At 40.3% G+C, this 24,225-nt stretch overlaps 1 protein-coding gene across 1 annotated transcript in view; it reads right to left on the bottom strand.

Annotated features, from left to right (window-relative positions):
• The window catches only part of LOC126194869 (little elongation complex subunit 2-like), a 221,481-nt gene that overhangs the window by 5,883 nt on the left and 191,373 nt on the right, over positions 1-24,225 (bottom strand). Inside the window, exons 10-11 of the mRNA XM_049933213.1 lie at positions 21,132-21,276; positions 4,186-4,402 (exon numbers count right to left, since the gene is read on the bottom strand). Coding sequence (XP_049789170.1) covers positions 4,186-4,402; positions 21,132-21,276 — 362 coding nt within the window. The remainder of the gene's footprint in view (positions 1-4,185; positions 4,403-21,131; positions 21,277-24,225) is intronic.

The following is a 24,225-nucleotide window of genomic DNA, read 5'->3' as shown; positions in this document are numbered from 1 at the left end:
TGAAAGTTTTACAGTGCGTAGATACATCGTTTAGGAACAATATTTTCATTTCTCTGCATAATTTCCATCCTTCTGAACTGCCTTACGCCATCTTGGAACCAGCCCCTGTATATCCGCATGGTAAGATTCTGGACCAACCTGTTGGAACCACTGTTTGGCAGTGTGCACAAGGGAGTCGTCATCTTCAAACCTTGTTCCACGAAGAGAGTCTTTCAGTTTCCTAAAGAGATGATAGTCACATGGAGCCAGGACAGGACTGTAAGGCAGGTGTTTCAGTGTTGTCCATCCGAGTTTTGCGATCGCTTCCATGGTTTTTTGACTGACATGTGGCAGTGCACTGACGTGCAACAGCTAAACATCCTGCTTTTGCTGATTTGGTCGAACACGACTCAGTCGAGCTTGAAGTTTCTTCAGTGTCGTCACATATGCATCAGAATTTATGGCAGTTCCACTTGGCATGATGTCCACAAGCAAGAGTCCTTCAGAATTGAAAAACACCGTAGCCATAACTTTTCCAGCAGAAGGTGTGGTTTTGAATTATTATTTTTTTTTTTGGGTGAATTTGCATGATGCCACTCCACTGATTGCCTCTTCGTCTCTGGTGAAAAATGATGGAGCCATCTTTCATCACCTGTCACAATTCTTCCAAGAAATTCATCTCCACCATTCTCGTACTGTTCCAAAAGTTTGCTGCATACCATTTTTCTTGTTTCTTTGTGAGCCACTGTCAACATCCTAGGAACCCAGCTGGCACAAACCTTTTTTAACGTCAACACTTTCAGTATTCTGTAAACACTTCCTTCCCCTATCCCAACGTAGCGTAACAATTCATTCACTGTGATGCGTCTGTCAGCAGTCACCAACTCGATAACTCTCTGCACATTGTCTGGAGTGTGTGAAGTAGGAGGCCTGCCGCTGCAATGACAATCCTCAATATTGCCATGCCCACTATCATCACGTAACCTGCTTGCCCACCGACTAACTGTACTGTGATTGAAAGCAGCATCTCCATACACCTTTTTCAACCTCTTGTGGACGTTTCCCGCTGTCTCATTTTCACAGCAAAGGAATTCTATGACAGCACTTTGCTTCTGACAAACGTCAAGTGTAGCAGCCATCTTGAAGACATGCTGTGACAGCACCACTCACAGGAACAGGTTGATCTAAGCTTGAAAACAAGTGGGAAGGATTTATCTACACACTGTAAAACTTTGACACATGCAGACTGAAATCTGCATTTTTACAAAGATAGTGTGCATTTCTTTTGGAATGACACTCATATAACCTACCTGAAACTTTCCAGTGTCTCCAGGCCTCTTCCATATATACAACCTCCTTTCATGATTTTTAAACCAAGTAGTAGCTTATACACATTATTATTTTTTTTAATTCACTATTAAACCTACTCCTGCATTACCTCCATTTGATTTTGTATTTATAACCATGTATTCACCTGAGCAGAAGTCTTGTTCCTCCTGCCACCGAACTTCCCACTACATGTAACTTTAACCTATACATTTCCCTTTTTAAATTTATTGTAGTGACCATATTTTATTTATTTATTTATGTATTGTATAGACCATATTTCAGTCACTTTAATTTCTGTGGATAAGTTCCACCCATCACACCAGAAATGAAACAGCACACAAATCAGTGGGCAGACTGGTGGTCTCTCATCAAAAGTGTGAAAGTTGATTTCAAAATATAAATACTCATGGCCAGAAGAGACAGAAAACTGTTGGTTACTGTGGTTCACAATCACTATCACCTATAGTGAAATACTAGTCCACATTTTTTTCAACACCGAAATCAAGATACCATTAATCCCCGCCCCCCGCGCATCACCTCCCTCTGATTGCAATTATTGGGGTGTTTAGCCCTTGTGTTCTGGCCACTGTTTCACTTGTTTTATTAGTATCCACTTAAACATCAATGCAACTACATGGAATTGAGTATATCCTTGCTTTTTTCCACCAATTTGCAAACATCCTTGGCCGACTTTAGGTGTTTTCATACCTTCCGGATGTATTTGAAGATTTCAACAATACTATGTTTCATCAGCATCTTTCTTCCTATGCGGTCAGTTACCTCTTTAATGAATGACAGGATAATCTTGAATGTCACAGATGCCTGTATGGCTATGATCTTAGCATGATTGTCTTAATGCTCTTTTGTTCTCACTGGGTGAATATCCACTCTTTAGCAATGCTTTAGTGAGATATTCCAATTCCATGTTGAGTAGATATTCCTCGGTATATTTGCTACCATTTCTATAGCACCTCACTTTTGTCATGGGTGCCAATTTGTGTCCTGGCTTAAGTAATGGACCATGTGTCGATTTTCAGTATACCGTGTGGTCCAAGCTACCATATTCTTTCTTGGAGACTTGCACATCAAGGGAATGTAATCTGCGATCTACCTCCTCCGGCACATTAAACTAAATCTTCTGGTTAATCTCTTTAAGATAAAATGACCTAGTTTCTCTGTGCCACATCTCCATAACACAAATCTATCATCCATGTAAAGGAACCATAGTTTTGGCTTTTTGTTAGTGTTCTGAAAGCATTTGCTTCAAATTTTTTTCTGAAGAAATTTGCTATCGCCAGGCTTAAAGGGGCTCCCTATAGCCACACCATTCATCTTTTTTATAAAACTCTGCTTTCCAATTGAAGTTTGTGACCATGAGAGAGTATTTAAATAGTTCTGCAATATCTGCAGGAAAAATCTAATTCAGTTGTCCACATCATCTCATTACACAAAATCATGGTAATCAGTGATACATCATCAAAAATGAGTATTACATACTCTGGCTTGACCACTATGTCATTTAATTAACTGATAAAATGAGCCTCAATTCTTGTGTTATCAAGAACTCGGGAATCGAATAGGTGGCCTTTTACATTAAAAATTTGGGCACATTTTATTCCGTGTAAATTAAATAGCAAAGTGGTCCAGATGGAGGACATATTAATCAGTTTTGATATGGTAACACTGTTTAACATAGTTCCACTTAATGAGGCACTGGAAGAGCTGAATCGCATTTTTCGTGACGATGTTGGAGAACTGTTTAAATATTGTCTCGTGATCCCACGTTTCAAATGGAAAGATAAGTTCTATGAACAGATGGATGGTGTGGTTGCAGGGAGTTCTTGATGCCCAGTGATACTAAATTTCTTCATCAAAAAATCTCACGAACCAGCATTACGAACTGCCAACAAAAAAACCAAATATGTTATTCTGTTACATGGATAATATATTTGTGCTGTAGAGATATGGCAGAGGGGAACTACGCTGTTTTCATGAAGATCTCAAGAGATTTATCTCAAGATTCTGTTTACTGTGGAGGGAGATGGCAGGTGATGTTCACTTGATGTGCAAGTCTCCATGAAAAAAGGTGGTGGCTTGGGCCACATGGTATACCAAAAACTGATACATAGTGTTGTAGATACTAAGCAAGTTCAAATGGATGTAGGCTGCAGTAGTTATGCAAAAGATTAAGAGACTTGCTCAGGAGAGAGTAGTCTGGCGACTGCATCAAACCAGTCTTTGGACTGAAGACAACAACAACAAAAACCACAACAACAAAAACGAAGTGGGATACTCACATACGCTCAGTTATAGGAAATGCAGATGGCAGATGTGGTTCATTGATAGGATACTGGAAAAATGCTATCAATATACAAAGCAGGTAGCTTACAAAACTTTCGTGCTATCAATTCTAGAAATTGCTTAGAAGTTTGTGAATGCGCACAAAAAAAGAACAGCACAAACAGTGATTAGTTTGTTTGATCCATGGGAGAGCATGCTGGCAACACTGAAAAACATGAAAAAGAAAGGGGTCTGAAAATAAGGTGGCAATCACCTCACGAAAGCCTGTTTATTAAGTTACACAAACCAATATTAAGTAAATAATCTAAAAATATTCTACAGCCACCAATGTGAAGACAAGATCAGACTGCTTACAATGTGCACAGAGGGATTCTTCCTGTACTCCATATGGTTGTTGAACACGGGTGAACATTACTTTGTGGTACAACAGAAGCAGCCTCTACCATGCACTCAACAGTGGTTTGCACAGGATAAACGTAGATGCTGACTGCTGCTTTTGCAAAACAAAACAACTATTCCTGTATACTTGCAAGCACCTTCAATGTTCTAACTCACTGGTACGTAAAGAAATATTACCTGTCAGTGGCTTTCATTAGTGATGCAAATGCACCCATTTTCTTCCTGTGAGACAGCAGATAATTCCCTGGTTCCACATCCAGCAGACCAAGCAGTGTACTGTACAAGATGGACAGCAAGGAGGAACGAATTCGCTGGTCAAACCATTCTCGAGCCAGATCTTCCATCTTTTTGTCCTCAACTAAGAGCAGTTTCTGAGATGGTGCATCAATCCTTGCTACAGAAATATAAGAAACATACACACAGTCCATTATTATCCACAGAGAGTTGCTGTACACGTGTTGAACCTGAGTCAATGGTAATTATATTTATCTGAGTACAGAAAGTAAACATCTAAACACAGTTATTTTAAAACGTTAATAGCTATGTTTAGCTGCTTACTTTCTGTACTCAGATAAATATAATTACCATTTAATTATTGAAAAAGTGAAAGTAGTAACCACTACCACATTATGTGCTGTAATAGTCTCTATCACATTACCCAGCTCACTTACCGTATTTACTCGAATATAAGCCGCACTCGAATCTAAGCCGCACCTGAAAAATGAGACTCGAAATCAAGGAAAAAAAATTTCCCGAATCTAAGCCGCACCTGAAATTTGAGACTCGAAATTCAAGGGGAGAGAAGAGGTTTAGGGCGCACCTACAAATCGAAACAAAGTTGGTCCATTGTAATATGAGACACAATTTAGGTCGAATGAATGACGATACAGCTACAGTAGTTTGGTTCGAGTCGTAAGCTTAGCAGTTCAGCTTTACCAGGTAGCCATTGCTATGCGTCAGGCGCTCCGTCCGTATTTATACGGGTACTCTTCCTTTTTCACGTGCTTCGTCTGGTTTGAGTCTATTGCTTATTTTGCTTCGATCTGATAAGTGCCGTTTTCTTTGTTATAGGTGTTTACGTACTCTAAGCTGAAAATACATTACTGTACTGTGTCATGCATTGTTTGTCGCATTCTGATAGTGCGTGTTTACGGACTGTCGCCGCTCGCGGCATGGCTTGCTTTTGTGCGCCCTACTGCCGCTAACAATTAAAAAAAAAAAGAGAGAGAGAGAGGAATCGTCTCATTAGCGAATCAATGGCAAGAGACTGCTATTTGTTGTTACTTACACTGCTGTTTCTTTGATAATGATCAACAAGAACCAAATAATAGACTGCGTATGATAGGACATGTTCTGAACGAGAGTTTAGCGAAAATTTTTCTCCGTTTGAAAATCTTTGCGGCTGCTTCTTTAGTACATCAAATTCTGCACAGAAATTAGAGTCATCTTAGATTTGAAAATCTAGTCAGTTGCCGTGCTTCATTTCTGACTGTATCACTTAATACGAATATAAACATGACACGATACATATATTCTTCCGCGTTTGCTGTTGTCTCACTCTAGTTTCGTAGTTTATTAGGCAGGCAAGATTTAAATGAGATAGCAGCAAACACAAAAGAAAACATGGCAAAATGTTTATATTCGTATTATTCTTATGGTGAAGAGAATACTGCTTGTGATCACAATTCATAAAAGTTCCTATTAGCAACCATCTCTTCTCACAGATAGGAAAAATTTCAGAACGTAGAGTTGGCCATATTGACAAACACCCAAACAGTCTTGCCAGTCGGATTTTCGTAGTACATTGAAATTCTGCTACATTCGAAGATGAACAATACGGAGTTTGTATTTACTTCATTGGATAATATATGAAAATGTAGTGGTCGAAACTCGGGGCGGAGAAAAAAAGCTCGTCTTCCACCTTTTTTTAAAAAAAAAAAATTATTTACTGACGTAGAGGTTTTGGCGCCAGTATTTATCTTTGTGCCTACAAACCATGCCTGTGTAGCGCTACATATATTCGACAGCAGAAGTTTCGTTGTGGCGGCACCTACCAACATTTTTCAGAACTCCCGCTTGCTTTGCACTCGATTCTAAGCCGCAGGCGGTTTTTTGGATTACAAAAACCGGAAAAAAAGTGCGGCTTAGATTCGAGTAAATACGGTAATGTTCCAACCTCCATTTTTCATGCAACAAAATGTTATACCCACCTTTAAAACATTAAAAACTTGTTGTTGTTGTTGTTGTTGCTGCTGCTGCTGCTGAAGATGGGTTTGATGCATCTATTTACCCCAGCCCACTGGCTTCAGTGGGACTCAATGTGTTAATGTGGGCAGTAAGGACAGTGAGCTTTGTGGAATTGTTCTAGATGCCTCTTTTGAAAATTACCTTCAGCAACTAATCAGAGAAAGTATCTCCTTGTCACCAACAGCCCAAACTTTCTGACTCAGTGCAGAACAAGGAAAAGGCTATAACATCACTGAATATGGCTGTAAATAACGTACAGAAAAGTACATAGATATTTCTGCTAAGCAAGGGGGATAAGGAACATACCAGATTACCTGAGCAGTCAACATGGAAATTTCACCTTCAACACTGACAATGTTAAGCACTGATATGCAAAGTTCAAGAGTACTGTACAATACATTTTAGCCAGGAACGTGCCAAGCAATATTGTGAGACATGGGAAAGGGCCAAATGTCATGTTAGACAGCTGCTACGAAAGCAAAGAAAGCAGCACTGCACTTTTCAACACAGCCAAAGCCTCATAAACAAATAAAAACTGAAAGAAACCAAAAACAGTGAAAGGAGAGACGTGTGAAATGTTCAATGAATTCAGAAGTAAAATTCTATCTACCGACTAGGCAAAAAGACCAAAGAAGCTTTGATCTTATGTTACATCAATAAACCGATTGAAGCCATCAGTCCAGATATTCTGTGACCATAATGACAGAGGTGATTACAGAGGAAAGGCCGAAATACTAAATGATTTTTCCCAAACTGTTTCCCTGCAAGGTTCACACTGTAGTTAATCCTTTAAATTGTTACACTATCAGAAAAATGAGATATTGAAATAAGTGATCCTGTGCTAGAACAGCAACTGGAATTGCTCAACACAAGGACATCCAAAGGACCTGACAGGATACCAACATGATTCTACACAAAGTATGTTAAGGAATTTACTCCTTTTCTAAAACCACTGTATCATAGTCACTGGTCGAGAGATGTGTTCTTAATAACTGGGAAAAAGTGAAAGTCATTCCCGTTTTCAGGAAGGGTTGTCGAACATATGCACGAAACTATAGGGCTATACCTCTGATGTTGGTCATTTGTAGAATTTGGAACATCTTTTATGCTCACATATTATGATATGTCAGGAGACTGAATATCTCCTCTGCAGGAATCAACATGGATTCCGAAAACAACAACTGCACAAAACCCAGCTCACTCTGTTCGATCAAGAGACCCAGAAGGCAGTAGATAACGACACCCAGATAAAAGCCACTTTCCTTGACTTCCATAAGGCATTGGGTACAGTTCTGCACTGCCACCTAATGAACAAAATACAAGTGCACAGAGCATCAGACCACCTAGCAAATAGAACACAGCATTTTCATTCTCAATGGAGAGAAGACTTCAGATGCAAAAGTGCCTTTGAATGTACAACAAGAGAGTGTTATGGAACCATTACTTTGCACAATATATATGAATGACTTAGTGGATTAAGTATGAAATACCATAAGACTTTCATGGATGATGCTGTAGTTTAGAGAGTAGTCTACATGCATGATGACCTGCACAGGATAAAACCTTAGAGCATGAATTGGCAGCTGACCCTCAACGCACACAAATGTAACATATTGCACATAAATAGGCAGAAAGACCCATTATTGTATGATTACATAACTGCAAAACAGGAAATCATACTACTATCTGGAAATCAAGAATAGTCAGTCTTAAAGGGTGAAAACAGAGACTAGAGAACTCTATTTTTTGTGATATTTGTCAATTTTCCAGGGCTACAAGCATAAAGCCATATTATGTGGACACAGGCACCACACTGGCTGCTTTCTATTTTTATTGTAAACTATGAGTGAACTGTTAAGTTTTACATTTTCTCCTTATATTGTGTCACATTTTGGTTGTGGCTCCTCCTATTTTCAATCTTTTAAAGCAAATGGAGCACTGTACTTCACTGACACGGTGTTTCATAAAATTACTTTTGGACTACGGATTGTCCTATTCTGTAATACAACTGATGTCCAACAATGATAATGTGAAACTATCATATACACCGGACAAAGCAAGCCTTGCACACTGCATGTACAGATAATAGGGCACACCGCATGGTAACACGTTCGTTACTGTCGCATCAGTGCTCTACCAATCCTTATCCCATGTGTTTGTTACTTGTTTCTGTCGACGTTGCTATTAAAATAACGCAGTTTCCTTTTCCAATTTTCTGTAATAACGTAATATTCCAAAGCAATGCAAATCAGAATTCCTCATTCCTTAAAAAAGGTTTATTTAAAAACAAAAAATTTGCACTGCTGCTATGGCTAAACTGATATTTCGATCTTTTTATCCAGTTATTAGTAAAAAATAAAAACCCCTGTTCTAACAGAGACCACATAAATACCAAAAAATACTAGGCATTCTGAAATAAAATATGTGTCGGTTTTTCCCGCCCCTATCATGCGGTATAAACTGCCGCATGCAAAACTAAAATAATTTTGAATTATCAATAACTCTCACAATTATGTCTGAAGTCATTACATTTTACATTACTATATGTTTAACCTGGACGCCCTATATTTATCCACTGGTCTCCATCTCCAATTTTTACAATCTATTCCAAATTAACTTGTCCTTGGTGAATGAGTAATGACCTGCAAGCTGATCCCTTCTTTTAGTAAAGTTGTGTTGTTTATTTCTCCCTAATTTGATTCCGTACCAATAATAATAATAATAATAATAATAATAACTATTATTATTTATCCAAAATAACTTTAGTCTTGGACACTGTCAGTTTTTGTACATTTGCAAAGATATCGTGACATAAATGTAATGAATATATACAACAAGTAGCATAATTATATACTATTATATAAACATTGACCATTAGTACACTGAGGCACATAAAACTAGAATCGATAACAGAGCTCAGAAATATATGAGTGAGTACAAACATTTTTCAATTAACAATGTTTCAGTTTTCCTGTAAAATGATTTCCATGGAGCTGCTTTACATTATTGGGCAACCTATTATAGAATTCTCATCGAGCTTTAAGTGGACCGTGATCTGTAGCTTTTTTATTGGTCAGTCCCCTATGATAATCATATCTGGTCCGTGTGTTGTAATTATGGATGTCACTATTCACTGTGCTCAGTTTACCATTCTCTTTTACAAACATAATAGTCTCAACAACCAAGACTGAATACACAGTCAGTAAATTATAATTTTTTGAAGTAGTCCCTTCAAGACTGGAATTTACTTATATTGACAATTACCCTAACTGCTCTTTTGAAGCTTGAATAACCTATCCATGCAGACTTTTGGGGGCGCCACCCCAAATTTCAATCCCATATTGCAAATGCCATTGAATTAATTCATAATACACTTGTTTAAGGGCAGGAGGATTTATTATATTTGAGAGATGTTTCCGTAAGCAAATACTGCAGCTGATCTTTTTACAGATGTAGCTGATATGCTCTTCCCATGCAAGATGTTAGTAAATCACAATTTCTAAAAACTAATGTGCATCAGATGTTTCAACTGTAGACAGTGATGCAGTAAGAGAATGGTAATAATATAACAAGAACTCCATTACAATAGTCTTATTCTTAGTCAATGTCAGTTTATTCATTGATAGATATTCTGTGATCAATTCAGAGTTCTCTTTATTGCTTTAGACTGATAGCTTATCTGTACGGCCCAAGCTAATAAATAATGTATCATCCGCATAGTTCACTAGCTTTGAGTTTTGCAGCTGTGTTATAGCATTAACATATATAATAAAAATAGCCCGAGAATACTTATCTGGCAGGACTCTACAACTGAGTTTTGTATGCTGATTTTATTGTAAGGATTTTACTTTATTCTTGTAAGACTGTTTAGTACACTGTCTTCTATCTCAGAGATACAAACTAAAGAAGTTTAGTGCTACTCCTCTTATGCTGGTAGTTTCTAATTTGAGTAATGGCACTATACAATTCACAGAATCAAAGATCTCAGATAAAACTAGAAAAGTCCAAATTACTTTGCTTCCTTTACTCGGCTTTAGCAGTTCACAGACAGAAGTTGCTACTGCTGTTATTATGGATCATTGTCTTCCGAACCCATGCTGCAAATAGTTTAATATGTTGTATTTACTGGAGAAAGATTACAGCTGGTCAAGAATTACTCAGTTAGTTATTCATTCTATTCATCTAATCTTCAGGACTCTTCTGTAAAATCATATCTCAAAAGCAGTAAGAACTCATTCTTACAGCATTAAAGCGTTTAATTTTATTTTGTTCATTGCCTCTTATTTTTCATAATGTGCTGACTGTCAAGTTATTGGTACTTCTTTTCATTTTCATATAACTCACAAGTATCTGTTACTATTAACAACCAAAACATTACCTACATATCTATCTTGTCATTCTGTTGACAGTATGAGTTGCCTCATGGGGGGGAGGGTGGAAGAAAAAAAATGAATATTAATTTTTGAGTTCAAATAAAGCAAATTGTAAAAAGAAGGTAAAAAGGTAAACACTGATGAGATTTCATAAGAGAGGAGTGTTAAATTACCAAGTGTCAGAAGCAATAAGAACTCATCCTTAAATTAATAAAATGTTTAAATTAATTTTGATCATTAAAAATTAGAAAAAACGATGAAAATACATAACTCCTGGGAGTTTTTAGAAATTCCTTTATCAGGAGAACGTATATGTAAGTACTAAATAGTAGAATCACTTCATAGAGAGAGGGAGGGGGCAGAGAAAGAGAGAGAAAGAGAGAGAGAGAGAGAGAGAGAGAGAAGAGGTGGGGGAGGGGGCAAAGAAGCAACAGGTGTAAGTAATAATAAGGCCTATACCTGTCAAAAGTAATAGGTAAAAGACGAAAGATGAACTTTTAATGTTCACAGGGAATATAACGTGCTTACTAATCAATATTCTGTGGTCTTACTCTTTCCCACCTTACATGATTTTTCAATTACGTGGTACTCATGGATAATTGTAGCAGCTTCTACATCTACATCCATACTCCGCAAGCCACCTGACGGTGTGTGACGGAGGGTATCCTGAGTACCTCTATCAGTTCTCCCTTCTATTCCAGTCTCGTATTGTTCGTGGAAAGAAGGATTGTCGGTATGCCTCTGTGTGGGCTCTAATCTCTCTGATTTTATCCTCATGGTCTCTTCGCGAGATATACATAGGAGGGAGCAATATACTGCTTGACTCTTCGGTGAAGGTATGTTCTCCAAACTTTAACAAAAGCCCGTACCGAGCTACTGAGCGTCTCTCCTGCAGAGTCTTCCACTGGAGCTGATCTATCACCTCCGTAATGCTTTCACAATTACTGAATGATCCTGTAATGAAGCGCACTGCTCTCCGTTCGATCTTCTCTATCTCTTCTATCAACTCTATCTGGTACGGATCCCACACTGCCGAGCAGTATTCAAGCAGTGGGCGAACAAGCGTACTGTAACCTACTTCCTTTGTTTTCGGATTGCATTTCCTTAGGATTCTTCCAATGAATCTCAAGTCTGGCATCTGCTTTAATGATGATCAACTTTATATGATCATTCCATTTCAAATCACTCCCAATGTGTACTCCCACATATTTTATGGAATTAACTGCTTCCAGCTGCTGACCTGCTATTCTGTAGCTAAATGATAAGGGATCTATCTTTCTATGTATTCGCAGCACATTACACATGTCTACATTGAGATTGAATTGCCATTCCCTGCACCATGTGTCAATTCGCTGCAGATCCTCCTGCATTTCAGTACAATTTTCCATTGGTACAACCTCTCGATACACCACAGCATCATCTGCAAAAAGCCTCAGTGAACTTCCGATGTCATCCACAAGGTCATTTATGTATATTGTGAATAGCAACGGTCCTATGACACTCCCCTGCGGCACACCTGAAATCACTCTTACTTCGGAAGACTTCTCTCCATTGAGAATGACATGCTGCGTTCTGTTGACTAGGAACTCTTCAATCCAATCACACAATTTGTCTGATAGTCCATATGCTCTTACTTTGTTCATTAAAAGACTGTGGAGAACTGTATCAAACGCCTTGCGGAAGTCAAGAATCACAGCATCTTCCTGGGAACCCGTGTCTATGGCCCTCTGAGTCTCGTGGACGAATAGCGCGAGCTGGGTTTCACACGGCCGTCTTTTTCGAAACCCATGCTGATTCCTACAGAGCTTGTTGTTGCTTACTGCCTGAAAGTGCTGTGGGTGTTTATTTTGTTGTTCTACTTATTCAACTAAAATATGTAGCATTATGTGAATAAAATTGTATGTATAGTTCAAATTTGCATCTGTACTTGTCTATTCAAGAAGATTCATGAACATTTTCAGCAGAAATCCTAGAACTCCAGTAGTCCTGAAAAAAGCAGCATACATCAGCTGATAACAAAACGGAAATCCAGCAGGGATGACTTTAACTGTAAACATAATCGGAAGCTTTCAGAATAAATTCCAGAAGCCCATCAGCATTTTGTAGAAAATTCTACTATCCTGAAAAAATCAGTTAGGCAGCATTCAGGACAGACAAATGTTAAATGTTCATGATATGAACACACTGTCCAGATTCCTTCACAACTGTAACATCTCCTCAATCTGCTTCACCTGGTCTTCCTCCACCCAACCGCACCACCTTCATAGTCATTGACCTCCACCTCTCTGATGTTGCCATCCACATCTCTGTCCCCATTAAACCCACTAACCACCAACATACTTACATTTTTACACCTGTCTTTCTTTCCACATCAGGAAATATCTCCTATATAGTCGTGGCACTCATGAATAATGTATCTATAGTGAAGAGAACTCTCTTACCCAGTAAGGCCTCACGAAGGCTTAACCCCCCCCCTCCCCTCCCCCAAGAATCAACTGTAAAAGAGTGACTCCCTCATAATCCAATACCACCCTGGATTGAGACAACTGAACTATATCCTTTGCCAGGGGTTTGATCTCTCCCCTTCCCTGAAATGAGGGACATCCTACCGAAGATCCTTCCCATCCCTCCTAAGGTGGTGTTCCGTCCCCACCCAACCTACACAACCTCCTAGTCCATCACTATGCCACTCTCACTCCCAACCCCTTGTCATAAGGATTATATCCCTGTGCAAACCAAGGTGCAAGATTTGCCCAACCCATCCACCCAGCTCCTACTCCTGTCACAAGCTTATCCTACCCCATCAGAGGTCGGCCCACCTGTGAAAGCAGCCATGTCATACAGTAAGAACACTGTAAACACTGCACAGCCTTTCATGTTGGTATGTCTACCAACCTGCTGTCCATCAGGATGGATGGCAACCACCAAACTGTTGCCAAGAACCAAGTTAACTCCCTGGTGGCACAACATGCAGCTGAGCATAACACGCTCAATACTATGGTTGCCTCACAACCTGTGTCATCTGAATCCTTTCCTCAAACACCATCTTCTCTGAACCACATAGGTGGGAGTTATCCTTGCAACACATCCTCCATTCCTGTAATCGTCCTGACCTCAACCTCATGTCACGCACTGCCCCTGCACCCTCCATCCAACAGTATCCTCTTCCTCTGTCCTGGCACCATGCAAATTCACATCCTCATGCCACCTTCATATCAACCCCGGCATTACGTGCCTAGCCTATATACCTGTCACCCCTCACGCCTGCATTCCTAGCTGGCTAACCGATCCCCTCCCTCCGAGCCACTAGCCACCCACCCCCAGTGCTTCTCCCTGCCTCCCTATCAAAAGCTGCTGCAAGTGCCACACAGCCACCGGATCACAGTTTTAACACCTTCCAGCAACTAACCACTACATTTAACCACTGAGTTCACACATCCCTCCTCACACATTGCTCCCGTCAGAAGTTTCCATCTCTCTTTTTTCCTATGTATGATGATAACTTACATGTGATCAAACATCTTCACACCACAAAATCATCTGACAGCCTCAGCCAAATTTCTCCTGTTCTTTTCACATTATGAACTCACGTTGTACTGTCCAGTTCCCCTTATAACTGCCTAATGCTTTCATTTGTCCATTTCCAGCGTCATTTCCCATTTCCTAACAGCATCCCTGCACTAATGTATCCCTGCTCCATCTTTCTGAACCAGTACAGAAAAGTATCCATTTCCATGGCTAAAACCCAGTCCCCCATCCTGTTCTTTAAATGCTGTCTGAACTATAGACTCCCCTCCCAAGGGCCTAACCATAAAAATCCCATACTCTGGATCCCCTTCCTTTCATAATGACCTTGATGTTTTCAGATTCTTCAAGTCCCTGTACCTAACAAACCTGGTATCGCAGAAACACCTCTCCATGGCACAGGTATCCCACAACTACCTTTACTCTCTCCACAAGGTACTATTACTGTGCCATCCTTACTATGTACACAACGTTTCCAAAATAGAAACCATTGCACTCCAACAACTGGAGGAGCATTCCAGGTACCATCTCTATAAACTGTCCAACCTGTTGACATCCTATTCCCACCTTGGGACATCACTATCCATCAACACTCATGCTATTCACAGTGAACTCCTTGTCAACCCCTCATAACCTCCAGACCCTGGCTAGATGATATCTTCAATTTACCATTCCTCCAAAATTCCCTCCCACAAAATGCAGAACTCAAGCAAACCCAAAACAACGTTGTTAACTTTTCCATCAAGAACCTCAGTCCCCCAGAAGTTTCAGTCTTATCCAAAGGCCTCACATTCAGTCCTGCACCCAACTTTAACCATGTTGAACTTACCACAGACCTATTCTCCTCCTCTGTCCCTACAGTGGAAATACTTGGTCACCAATCTCTCTAACCAATGCCAACCTAACCCCAACATTTAACCTTGCCTCTCCCAGTTCATGTTATCACCCAAGCATGGACCTCCTCCCCTTACACCTAATGATCCCTTGCTCATCTTCCAGGAATCCCTTACCCCCAAAAATGGCCTCACCATCCTTCCCCAGGTCCCTACTTTTCAGCAGAAGAAAGGGCAGTCATACACAACCTGAAAACAGATCTTCATCTAATCATCCTCCCTGCAGACACAGGCTCCACCATTGCAATGAGGAGTCGCAGTGACTACCCGACAGAAAGCCTCTGCAAACTGTAAGACTCCACCTACAAGCTCTGACACAGTGATCTCACCCCGGAAGTCAAACATAACCTCCAATTCCTACCAAAATCCACAGGCTCCTCCCAGAATCTCTCACCTTAGTGTATATCCCTCCTCCTCCGAAAAACACCTGGCAGACCCATCTTCTACACGCTCCCCAAAATCCATAAACCAAACAATCCTGGATGTCCCATTGTAGCTGGCTATTTTGCTACCACAGAAGGAATTTCTGCTCTTGTTGACCAACACCTCCAACCAACGGCACATGTTCTACCATACCCACCTCTCTATGTACCAACGTTCCACAAGCCCATGGCCTTGCCACTATGGACCACTACCTCTCCCAATGTTCTTCAGACTTCAAACCCACCACCTCACTCCTTATACATCTTACCAACTACATCCTAATTCAAAACTACTTCCCCTTTGAAGGAAACGTACACAAATAAATCTGTGGCTCAGCCATGGGCATCTATATGGCACCTTCCTACGCCAACCTGTTTATGGACCATCTAGGGGAAACCATGGCCTCTCAGAACTCCCACTGCCTAGTCTGGTACAGGATTGTAGACATACCTTCATAATTTGGACCCATGGCCAAGACACCATACCCACATTCATCCACAATCTCATCATCATCTTTTTCATTTGCTTCACCTGTTCCTCCTCTATCCAATGTGCCACATTCCTGGACATTAACCTTCTCCTCTCTCATGACAGCTATATTCACTCCCCTATCCACATTAAACACACCAACAATAAACAGTACCTTATTTCAACAGCTGCCATCCTTTCCCCATTAGAAAATCCCTCCCATACAGTCTCGTCACTTGTGGATGATGTATCTTCAGTGACAAGAACTCCCTTGCCCAGTATGCTGAAGGTCTCACAAAGGCTTTCATAGACGGGCAATACACCCCTGCCCCCATCCCCATCCTCATCCACAGACAAATTTCCCATACAATATCCTTACACACCTCCAATCCTAACCCCCTCCCAAGAATCAGCTACAAAAGAGTACCCCCCACCTAATCCAATCCAATCCAATCCCACCCCGGATTGCAACAACTGAACCATACCCGTTTATACTAAGATGGTATCTGTTCTTTCGGACATGTGCAAATGCACAAACAGTGCCCGAACTCTTACGGGAGTATAATGGGCTGGGGCACTACGAATGTAGTGTGGGACAGTACGTTGAGAATGTGGGTTTCACGGGAGGCGTGCCAGAGATAAATCCCTGCAGTCGCGCTATCCTCTGTGTCCTCGGTGGCTCAGATGGATAGAGCGTCTGCCATGTAAGCAGGAGATCCCGGGTTCGAGTCCCGGTCGGGGCACATATTTTCATCTGTCCCCATTGACGTATGTCAACGCCTGTAAGCAGCTAAGGGTGTTCATTTCATTATAATGAACCATATCCTTCACTAGAGTTTTGATTATCTCTCATCCTGCCCTGAAATGAGGGACATCCTACCCAAGATCCTTCCCATCCATTCTAAAGTGGTGTTCCATCCCACCCAACCCACACAATGTCCTAATGTATCACTACGCCACTGTCACTCCGAATCTTTAGCCACAGGGTTCACGTGCACGACCTACCCAATCCACTCATCCAGCATCTCCTACTCTTGCCACAGGCTTATCCTACCCAGTCAAGGGTCAGGCGACCTGTGACAGCAGCTACGTCATACAGCAAGTCTGCTGCAAACACTGCACAGCCTTTTATGTCAGTATGACTACCAACGAACTGTCAATCACAATGAATGGCCACTGTCAAACTGTTGTCGAGAACAAAGTTGGCTCTCTGGTGCAATGGCTGCTTTAGAATCTGAGCACCTGTATCCTTCCCTTCACCATCATCTTCTCTTAACTACGCAGATGGGAGTTATTCTTACAACACATTCTGCACTCCGTAATTGTCCTTACCTCAATCTCAGAGAACCTGCTGTCCCTGCACCCTCCACACAGTGGTTTCCCCTTCCTCTGTCCCGTCACCATCCCAATTCACATCCCCTTCAGTGTGTGCTGCTCCCCACTGACCCCAGCAACACATGCCTAGCCTATAATACCTGTCACCCCTTGCACTGACCCCTCCCTGTAAGCCCCTGGTCTCCCACCTCCAGTGCTTCTCCCTGCCTTCCTCTCCCCCACCCATCCCACCTGACACTACCTCCACCACAACGGTCCACCTGCCAAGAAATAAAGCAATTGGCACTATTAGTCCAGCCGGCGCCATATAGGGGCACAGGCACAAGTGTGTGGGTGTGTATTTTCTGTATGATATGTATTTTCTTCTAATTCATCAAAGAATAACTCTGAAACCTAGCAAGTTTTCTTTCTTTCGTGTGTGCCTATTGACAGCTCAGTGCTTCTCTTTTCAGTTAATGGTCTCATTTAACTAAACATACATTTTGTAATCTTGGACTGAAGTCTTTATGCCTGAAACCCAACTGCATTTCATGTGTACAGCCATGACTTCCAACTGACAAATAAAAGAGGGTGAAGTGTTGCGAGGGGTTGCTTAAGAAGATTGTAGATCGTAAATTTGATACTATAAAATATTTTATTAGTGACGGAGCTTTGTGTCACATTTCTGGCCATGTGAATAGCTAGACTAATCACCTCTGGTTCACTGACAATCCTAATTCTGTGCATAAAATCTGTCTTCGCAAAAAGAAAAACTGGACTGAAATGCATGGTTTCTGGTAGTTGAATCATTGACATTAAGTTCTTTGAAACCACTGTCAATACAGACATTTTCTTCAAATTTTTGAAAATTTTTGCTTTCATGAAAATTCCAACTAAGTACCACACATTTCAATCAATCCCTGTTTCGCATTCGAAAAGCTTTTGTAAAAGAATGCAGAATAAGCAAAGCTTTGTAACTTACTCATTCAATGGACTTGTCTGGTTGTGAGTCTATTCGGAAATGTAAATAACCCTAAAATACTAGACCAACTAAAGTAAAACAACACATGAATATTGAAACAATTTAAATTACAGTTCTATATAAAAGAAGTTTAAATGTGATTTTACAAGAACTAAAATGCATAGAGGAACAGAGCAACCATTTTCAACATGTGTTGTAGTTTTAAAAAATTATTTCTGCTTTTAACTTAAATTGTTGTTCTATGAAAGAATGTGTAGATTATTCACATTTTTATCTTGGAGATCCTACATTAAGCAATTGAGTGAAAGTAAAACAAAAATGCAAGGCGACAAAAACTGAAGAATAGTGACACACACACACAACACACACACACACACCCACACCCCTGAGCTGAAACATTATGACTACCTGCTTAATAAATGTTGGTTCACCTTTAGAACACAGTACAGCAGCAACTGTGCCTGACACAGACTTGGCAAATTGTTTATAGGTGTCCAGAGGTACGTGGCACCGAAATTCTCAAATTATGAGTTGGTGCTTTGTGGGTGTAGCTTTGGCATCTGATAGTGCCCCAGATGTGTTTACTGGGTTCCGGTCAGGCGAATTTGGTGGCTGAGACATCAACCCCAGTTTGCTATCATGCCTCAAACCACTATAGCACAATTATGGCCTCGTGATAATGAAAGTTATCCTGCTGGCAGATGCCATTGCCATGAAGGAGACTTCATGCAGGTGGTCGGTAATAACGTTCGTGATTTCACAGCTATCATGACCCCTTCAATCACTGCCACAGGAGCCATTGAAGCCCATGTGACTGTCCCCTGTAGCATAATGCTTGCCCCAAAAGCCTGCTTCTATGGTGTAGTGCACGTTTTGAGTGGCCGTACACCTGGATGAGAAGGTATCCAGGCCTGACCACTGATGTGTGTAATTTTCCACTGATCTACAGTCTAATCTTGATCCTGTGGCTACTGGTGTAGTAACTGACAATGTCATTGGGTCTACATGGAAGCATATAGGGATGGTCTGCAGTGGAGATCCATGTTCAACAATATGAGCTGAACAGTGTGCTCCAAAGAGTTGTGCCATCACCAGCACTGTATTCTGTCATCAGATCGGCCACCTGTCTTGCTTTACTGAATGGGTAAGTCTCTGACCTCCATGTTACGTGATGAGTCATTGATGTCCAACACTGTAGTCAACTTGTGGTTTCATCAACTTCAACCACTTTCCATGGATGCTTACAACAGTAGCCCACGCAGCTTCTCCTTTTCCAAGATGCTCATTCCCAGATACTGGGCCATAACAATAGCCCCTTCTTTAAAAAAACTGCTTATCTCAATGGATTTCCCCATATGTACTTTGTGTCAACACTAGAATGATTCCCCATTTGTCTCTGCTTTCCTTACTACGTAAAGTGCCCACAATGCCACCAGGTGGTGATTAGTATTATTGTGGGCAGTGGCCATAATGTTTTAGCTTATCAGCGTACTTCTATCACACAAATAGTGTTTTAAAATTGTGAGCTGGAGTCTCACAAATTGAGGTGTCTTTTTCGATTCGATAGGAATACTTTTTATCATTTCTGTTCCTTTCATTCCCTCATAAGCACTTAATACTCTAGAGAGACAAAGCGATTATTATCAACACAAACTCAGTTAAGTACCAAAAATCAGCAGCTCTTATGTTCTTAGAAGAGCATTTTCATAATTCACCTTGTGCGATTCAAGTAGATACACGGAAGACACCAGTGGTGACAAGGCTGGATTGCTACCAAGCTCCACACAGTCATAAGATGGGCTATTTCCTTATTGAACTATCCCAAATGTACACAACCTGCATGCTCACACCCTCATGTTATATAACATTCACTACAACACCAAATTATTGACCACTAATTGCCATTCCTAGCTCTTTATTTTAAATATTATTTGTAATTCATCAAACTACAGCACATTTTGTAGTAGTTATAGTGTATGGTAAAAAAATGCAGAACATGAATTTAAAACACTAAGAAGCTGGCATGAGTAATGTGTCACCTGTGCTACCAAAGGAGTTTCTCAAAGAACTTGAGTTAATCGATCGCAAAAATATTAGATTAGATTAGATTAGATTTACTTTCATTCCAATTGATCCGTAGTGAGCAGGTCCTCCAGGCTGTAGAACATGTCAGAAAACAATAGTACATGACAAATATTTGCAACTAAAACAAATAAGCCAATGCACCTTCCACACATCCCAAGTGGAATGATCATCCTTTAAAGAAAGAGAAAACTGAACACTATCTGAAAAGATCATTTTACAATTTTACAACACCCATTTACTAAGATCGCATTAACGCACTGAATTAAAAAAAAATGTTCTTTTTATTTATAAGGTAATAAACATTCAATAGAAGTACTACAATGCTTATTTACAATAAACACATTACTGCACTGAAATGGTGCAGAAGTTAAGATTGTACTTTATACACACACACACACACACACACACACACACACACAAATCAGTTGGTTCTATTGAGTAAAAAGGCCACACAAACATACTGAGAATCTGTCTGCACAATGCACGGCATAGAAATATTTCATGTGAAATCATGGAATGTAACAATATTATGAAAGGGATAGTTGCTGCTCACCATATAGCGAAGATGCTGAGTCACAGATAGGCACAACAAAAATACTGTCAGAAAGTGAGCTTCAGCCAACAACACCTTCATTGAAAATATACTACATGCACACACACATTCATGCAAACACAACTCACACACACATGACCACAGTGTCTGGCTGCTGAGGCCAGTCTGTGACTAAGCATCTCCTCTATATGGTGAGTGCAAGTATCCTTTCCACAATAGTGTGAGATGTTTCATGTGGTAACTTTTAACAGCTAACTCACCTCTAACCAAATTGCATTTATCCCTGAAATACAGGGAGATCCACTGCCTGCAGACCTCCGACATGGCTGGAAGTTCCATACCATACTCTGACTGATACTCAAGTTTTGATGCCAGACAGACAGGATGAACTTCACCATTAGCTATCTATAAGAAAGAAGAATATATGTTTATTCACATATTATTGAAAACACACTGGTACAAAAATCTGTATTGAATTTTCATCAACATACATAATGAAATATTCATAAACATGGTGACCTCCTTACAACTTACTGCAAAAACATATGACATATGATGTACCATAATATCATGTAATGGTAACTGGATCATTTTAAATGTAACAAAACTAATGAGTTTCTACCAAAAAAAAGAGAAACACATTGGTTATCAGTTAGGATGAATGACGTAGATGTATGATGTATAGTGGTGATTCACAATATCTTGTTGCAGAGCATGCTCTGCAGCATGACAGTCGTTACCTTGGTGGCTGTTTCACCACAACTGCCATATGTATTATTCCACAGACACCAGTTTCTCGGAACTCCGCAGGTAGAAACTGGCATTACAACATCTCTCTGGTTCTTGTCACCCACCTGGCCTTAATTTAAGTGAATCATTTTCTTTAATTTTCTTGTCTCATCATTTACTCTCACTAGCTGTTCCTTTCTTCAGTGCCCCCCCCCCCCCCAAACCCCTCCCACTTCTACCACATATACCACACTTAGCTTTCAGCTCTTATTAACTCTTGCATGGTGTTTTTCAGTAATCTCTGTCTTGCTTACTTATCTATCTTCCACCTTTAAGGTTTCAGGTTTCAAAATCTCATCTGGTGCAGTTCCCAACAATCAGTGTTTTCATTTCATCCTATGTACTATGTCTTCCCTGACCCAGGGTTATAGGCATCTTTTCCAAACTCTGCCCATTTCTTAAACCTCACGAGCCCTTTTCCTTCATCCCTCTTCCTTCCCTTTCAACTCTTCCGCCAGAAAGAGCAGCAACTGGCTCCAAAAGCTTGCACATTTCTGTAACCTTGATGTGTGTTTCCTCCTGGCATCGCTTGGCGCACAGATTTTTAAAATCTGTCCAATTAAACAGAGTCTGCCAGAAAAATGTATTCCTATTTTAAGGAAAGAAAAGTATTACTTATGTGTTTATTTTACATTTCATTATTGAGCATACATCTTGTACAACCTTCAGTTTAGCACATGGTTACTTTAAATGTTCAAGATGTTCACCATTGGCAGCTATACACATAACAGAACGATGAACCGTCACCGAAACTATGTCAGTCAATGTTACAGTGGAGATTGCTGCACATGCCGCTGCAATCTCCTGGTGAAGTTCCTCCAGCATGCGTGGCTTATGTCGATAGACACTATCTTTCACAGTTCCCCGCAAGTAAAAGTCCATAAGTGTTAGAACTTGCGACCATAGAGGGAACTCAATGGGCCCTCTTCGTCCAATCCAGTGCCCCAGAAGGTTGTTATTCAGGAAAGCTCGTATGGCTAGGTGGTAGTGTGGTGGCCCCCAGTCCTGTCGATAATAGATCTCCAAAAAGCATGCATATACCTGGCAAAATTGATATGCATGACATTTCCAGGTAATATGCATGACATTTCCAGGTACAATTCTCCAGTGACAATAGCATCAAAGAAAAAAGGTCCTCCTAATCTCCTAGATGATCGTCCACACCACACATGAACCCTGCTATTTTGACAACATTATCCACATAAACATGCAGATTATCCAGGGCCCAGTACACAGTGTTATACCGATTCACGGTTCCATTAAGTTTAAATTGTGTCTCGTCACTCCGCACTACCTTCATCACAAATCGTTCGTCTTATGTTACCATTTGCCGACACCATTCGAAAAATTTCATTTGGCAATCAGGATCATCATCATTAATCATGTGCAGTAATCGTGGAATGTAAACTTTCCACTTCGCAGCTTTCAGAATTCTTCATACACTTGTGCTGTGAAACTCCACTTAATGTGCACATTGCGTAGCAGACTTCTGTGAAGGATTAACAAACTTTTCCAACACGAGAGCCGATGAAGCAAGACTTGTAGTTGTACGTTGTCTTCCTGATCTTCCTATGTGACTATCACAAATTGTTCCATGCAATTCAAACTTGTCAATGATAATTGTTAGGTGGGTTGGCAGTTCTGTTTCAAATTCCCACCTCCACTGATGTTGCACTTCAACAGTATTATCACACTTGAAAAACCACTTCACAATACATTTTCATTGCTGGAATGTTAAGCGTGCTCCAGAAGTGATATTGGCGCAACATCCAACTGCCCTCTGCCATGAGTCTTTCAATAACCAGAATTTTTTTAACTCAAAAAAATTCAGATTTTATTCTGGAAAATGAATATTATACACTGCCACTTTTATTGGCTGCTGGATTCATAAAAACCTAACTTTTAGTAACAAATGAATGATGTATCACCTTTATATCATGCATTGTTTGATAACAGCATACGTTTCATCTTACCCTGACTCCATAGTCCCTGGTGTTTACAGATAGATGAAGAGATGCCATGAATTTAATTGAGCAAAAAGAGCAGTTAGTTCTTTCCACAAAACAAACTGCATGTACTTTTGACTGTAGCAAATTCACACATTTTTCAATGCATTATGGCAAAGCTGTCTCACAGAAACTCTCTCACTGCTACAACCATATATGACGGACCCTTGTCAAATTGTGTGCACTTGACAGCCCCCCGCTAGTAGGAATGTCTTGGGTGATCCCCGTCTTAGGTGCTTTCCCTGCTCCCTCAAGGTAATTTGTGTAATTACTGCAATGAGGTAATTTGTGTAATTACTGCAATGTGCTTCTGTCCACAGTAATTTAATATCAAATTTGAATTGTCATACTCACCTGATAGCTGAAAATACTAAGATTTGGGAAAAAAAAAAAAAAAACATATTCACAAGCTACTAGGATGAGCGGTTCAAATAACAAAAGACATTAAGGAATCTTGAAATGAGAATGTCCTTTCATCCGTCTCTGAACAAAATTAACCAAAAATCCACATATTTTAAAGGCAAAATAAAAATTCCTGTGCACACAGTTGGTATCTGCG

Source organism: Schistocerca nitens, chromosome 7 (genome assembly GCF_023898315.1).
Source record: "Schistocerca nitens isolate TAMUIC-IGC-003100 chromosome 7, iqSchNite1.1, whole genome shotgun sequence".
Taxonomy (NCBI): domain Eukaryota; kingdom Metazoa; phylum Arthropoda; class Insecta; order Orthoptera; family Acrididae; genus Schistocerca; species Schistocerca nitens.
This window is presented reverse-complemented; position numbering and strand designations above follow the sequence as displayed.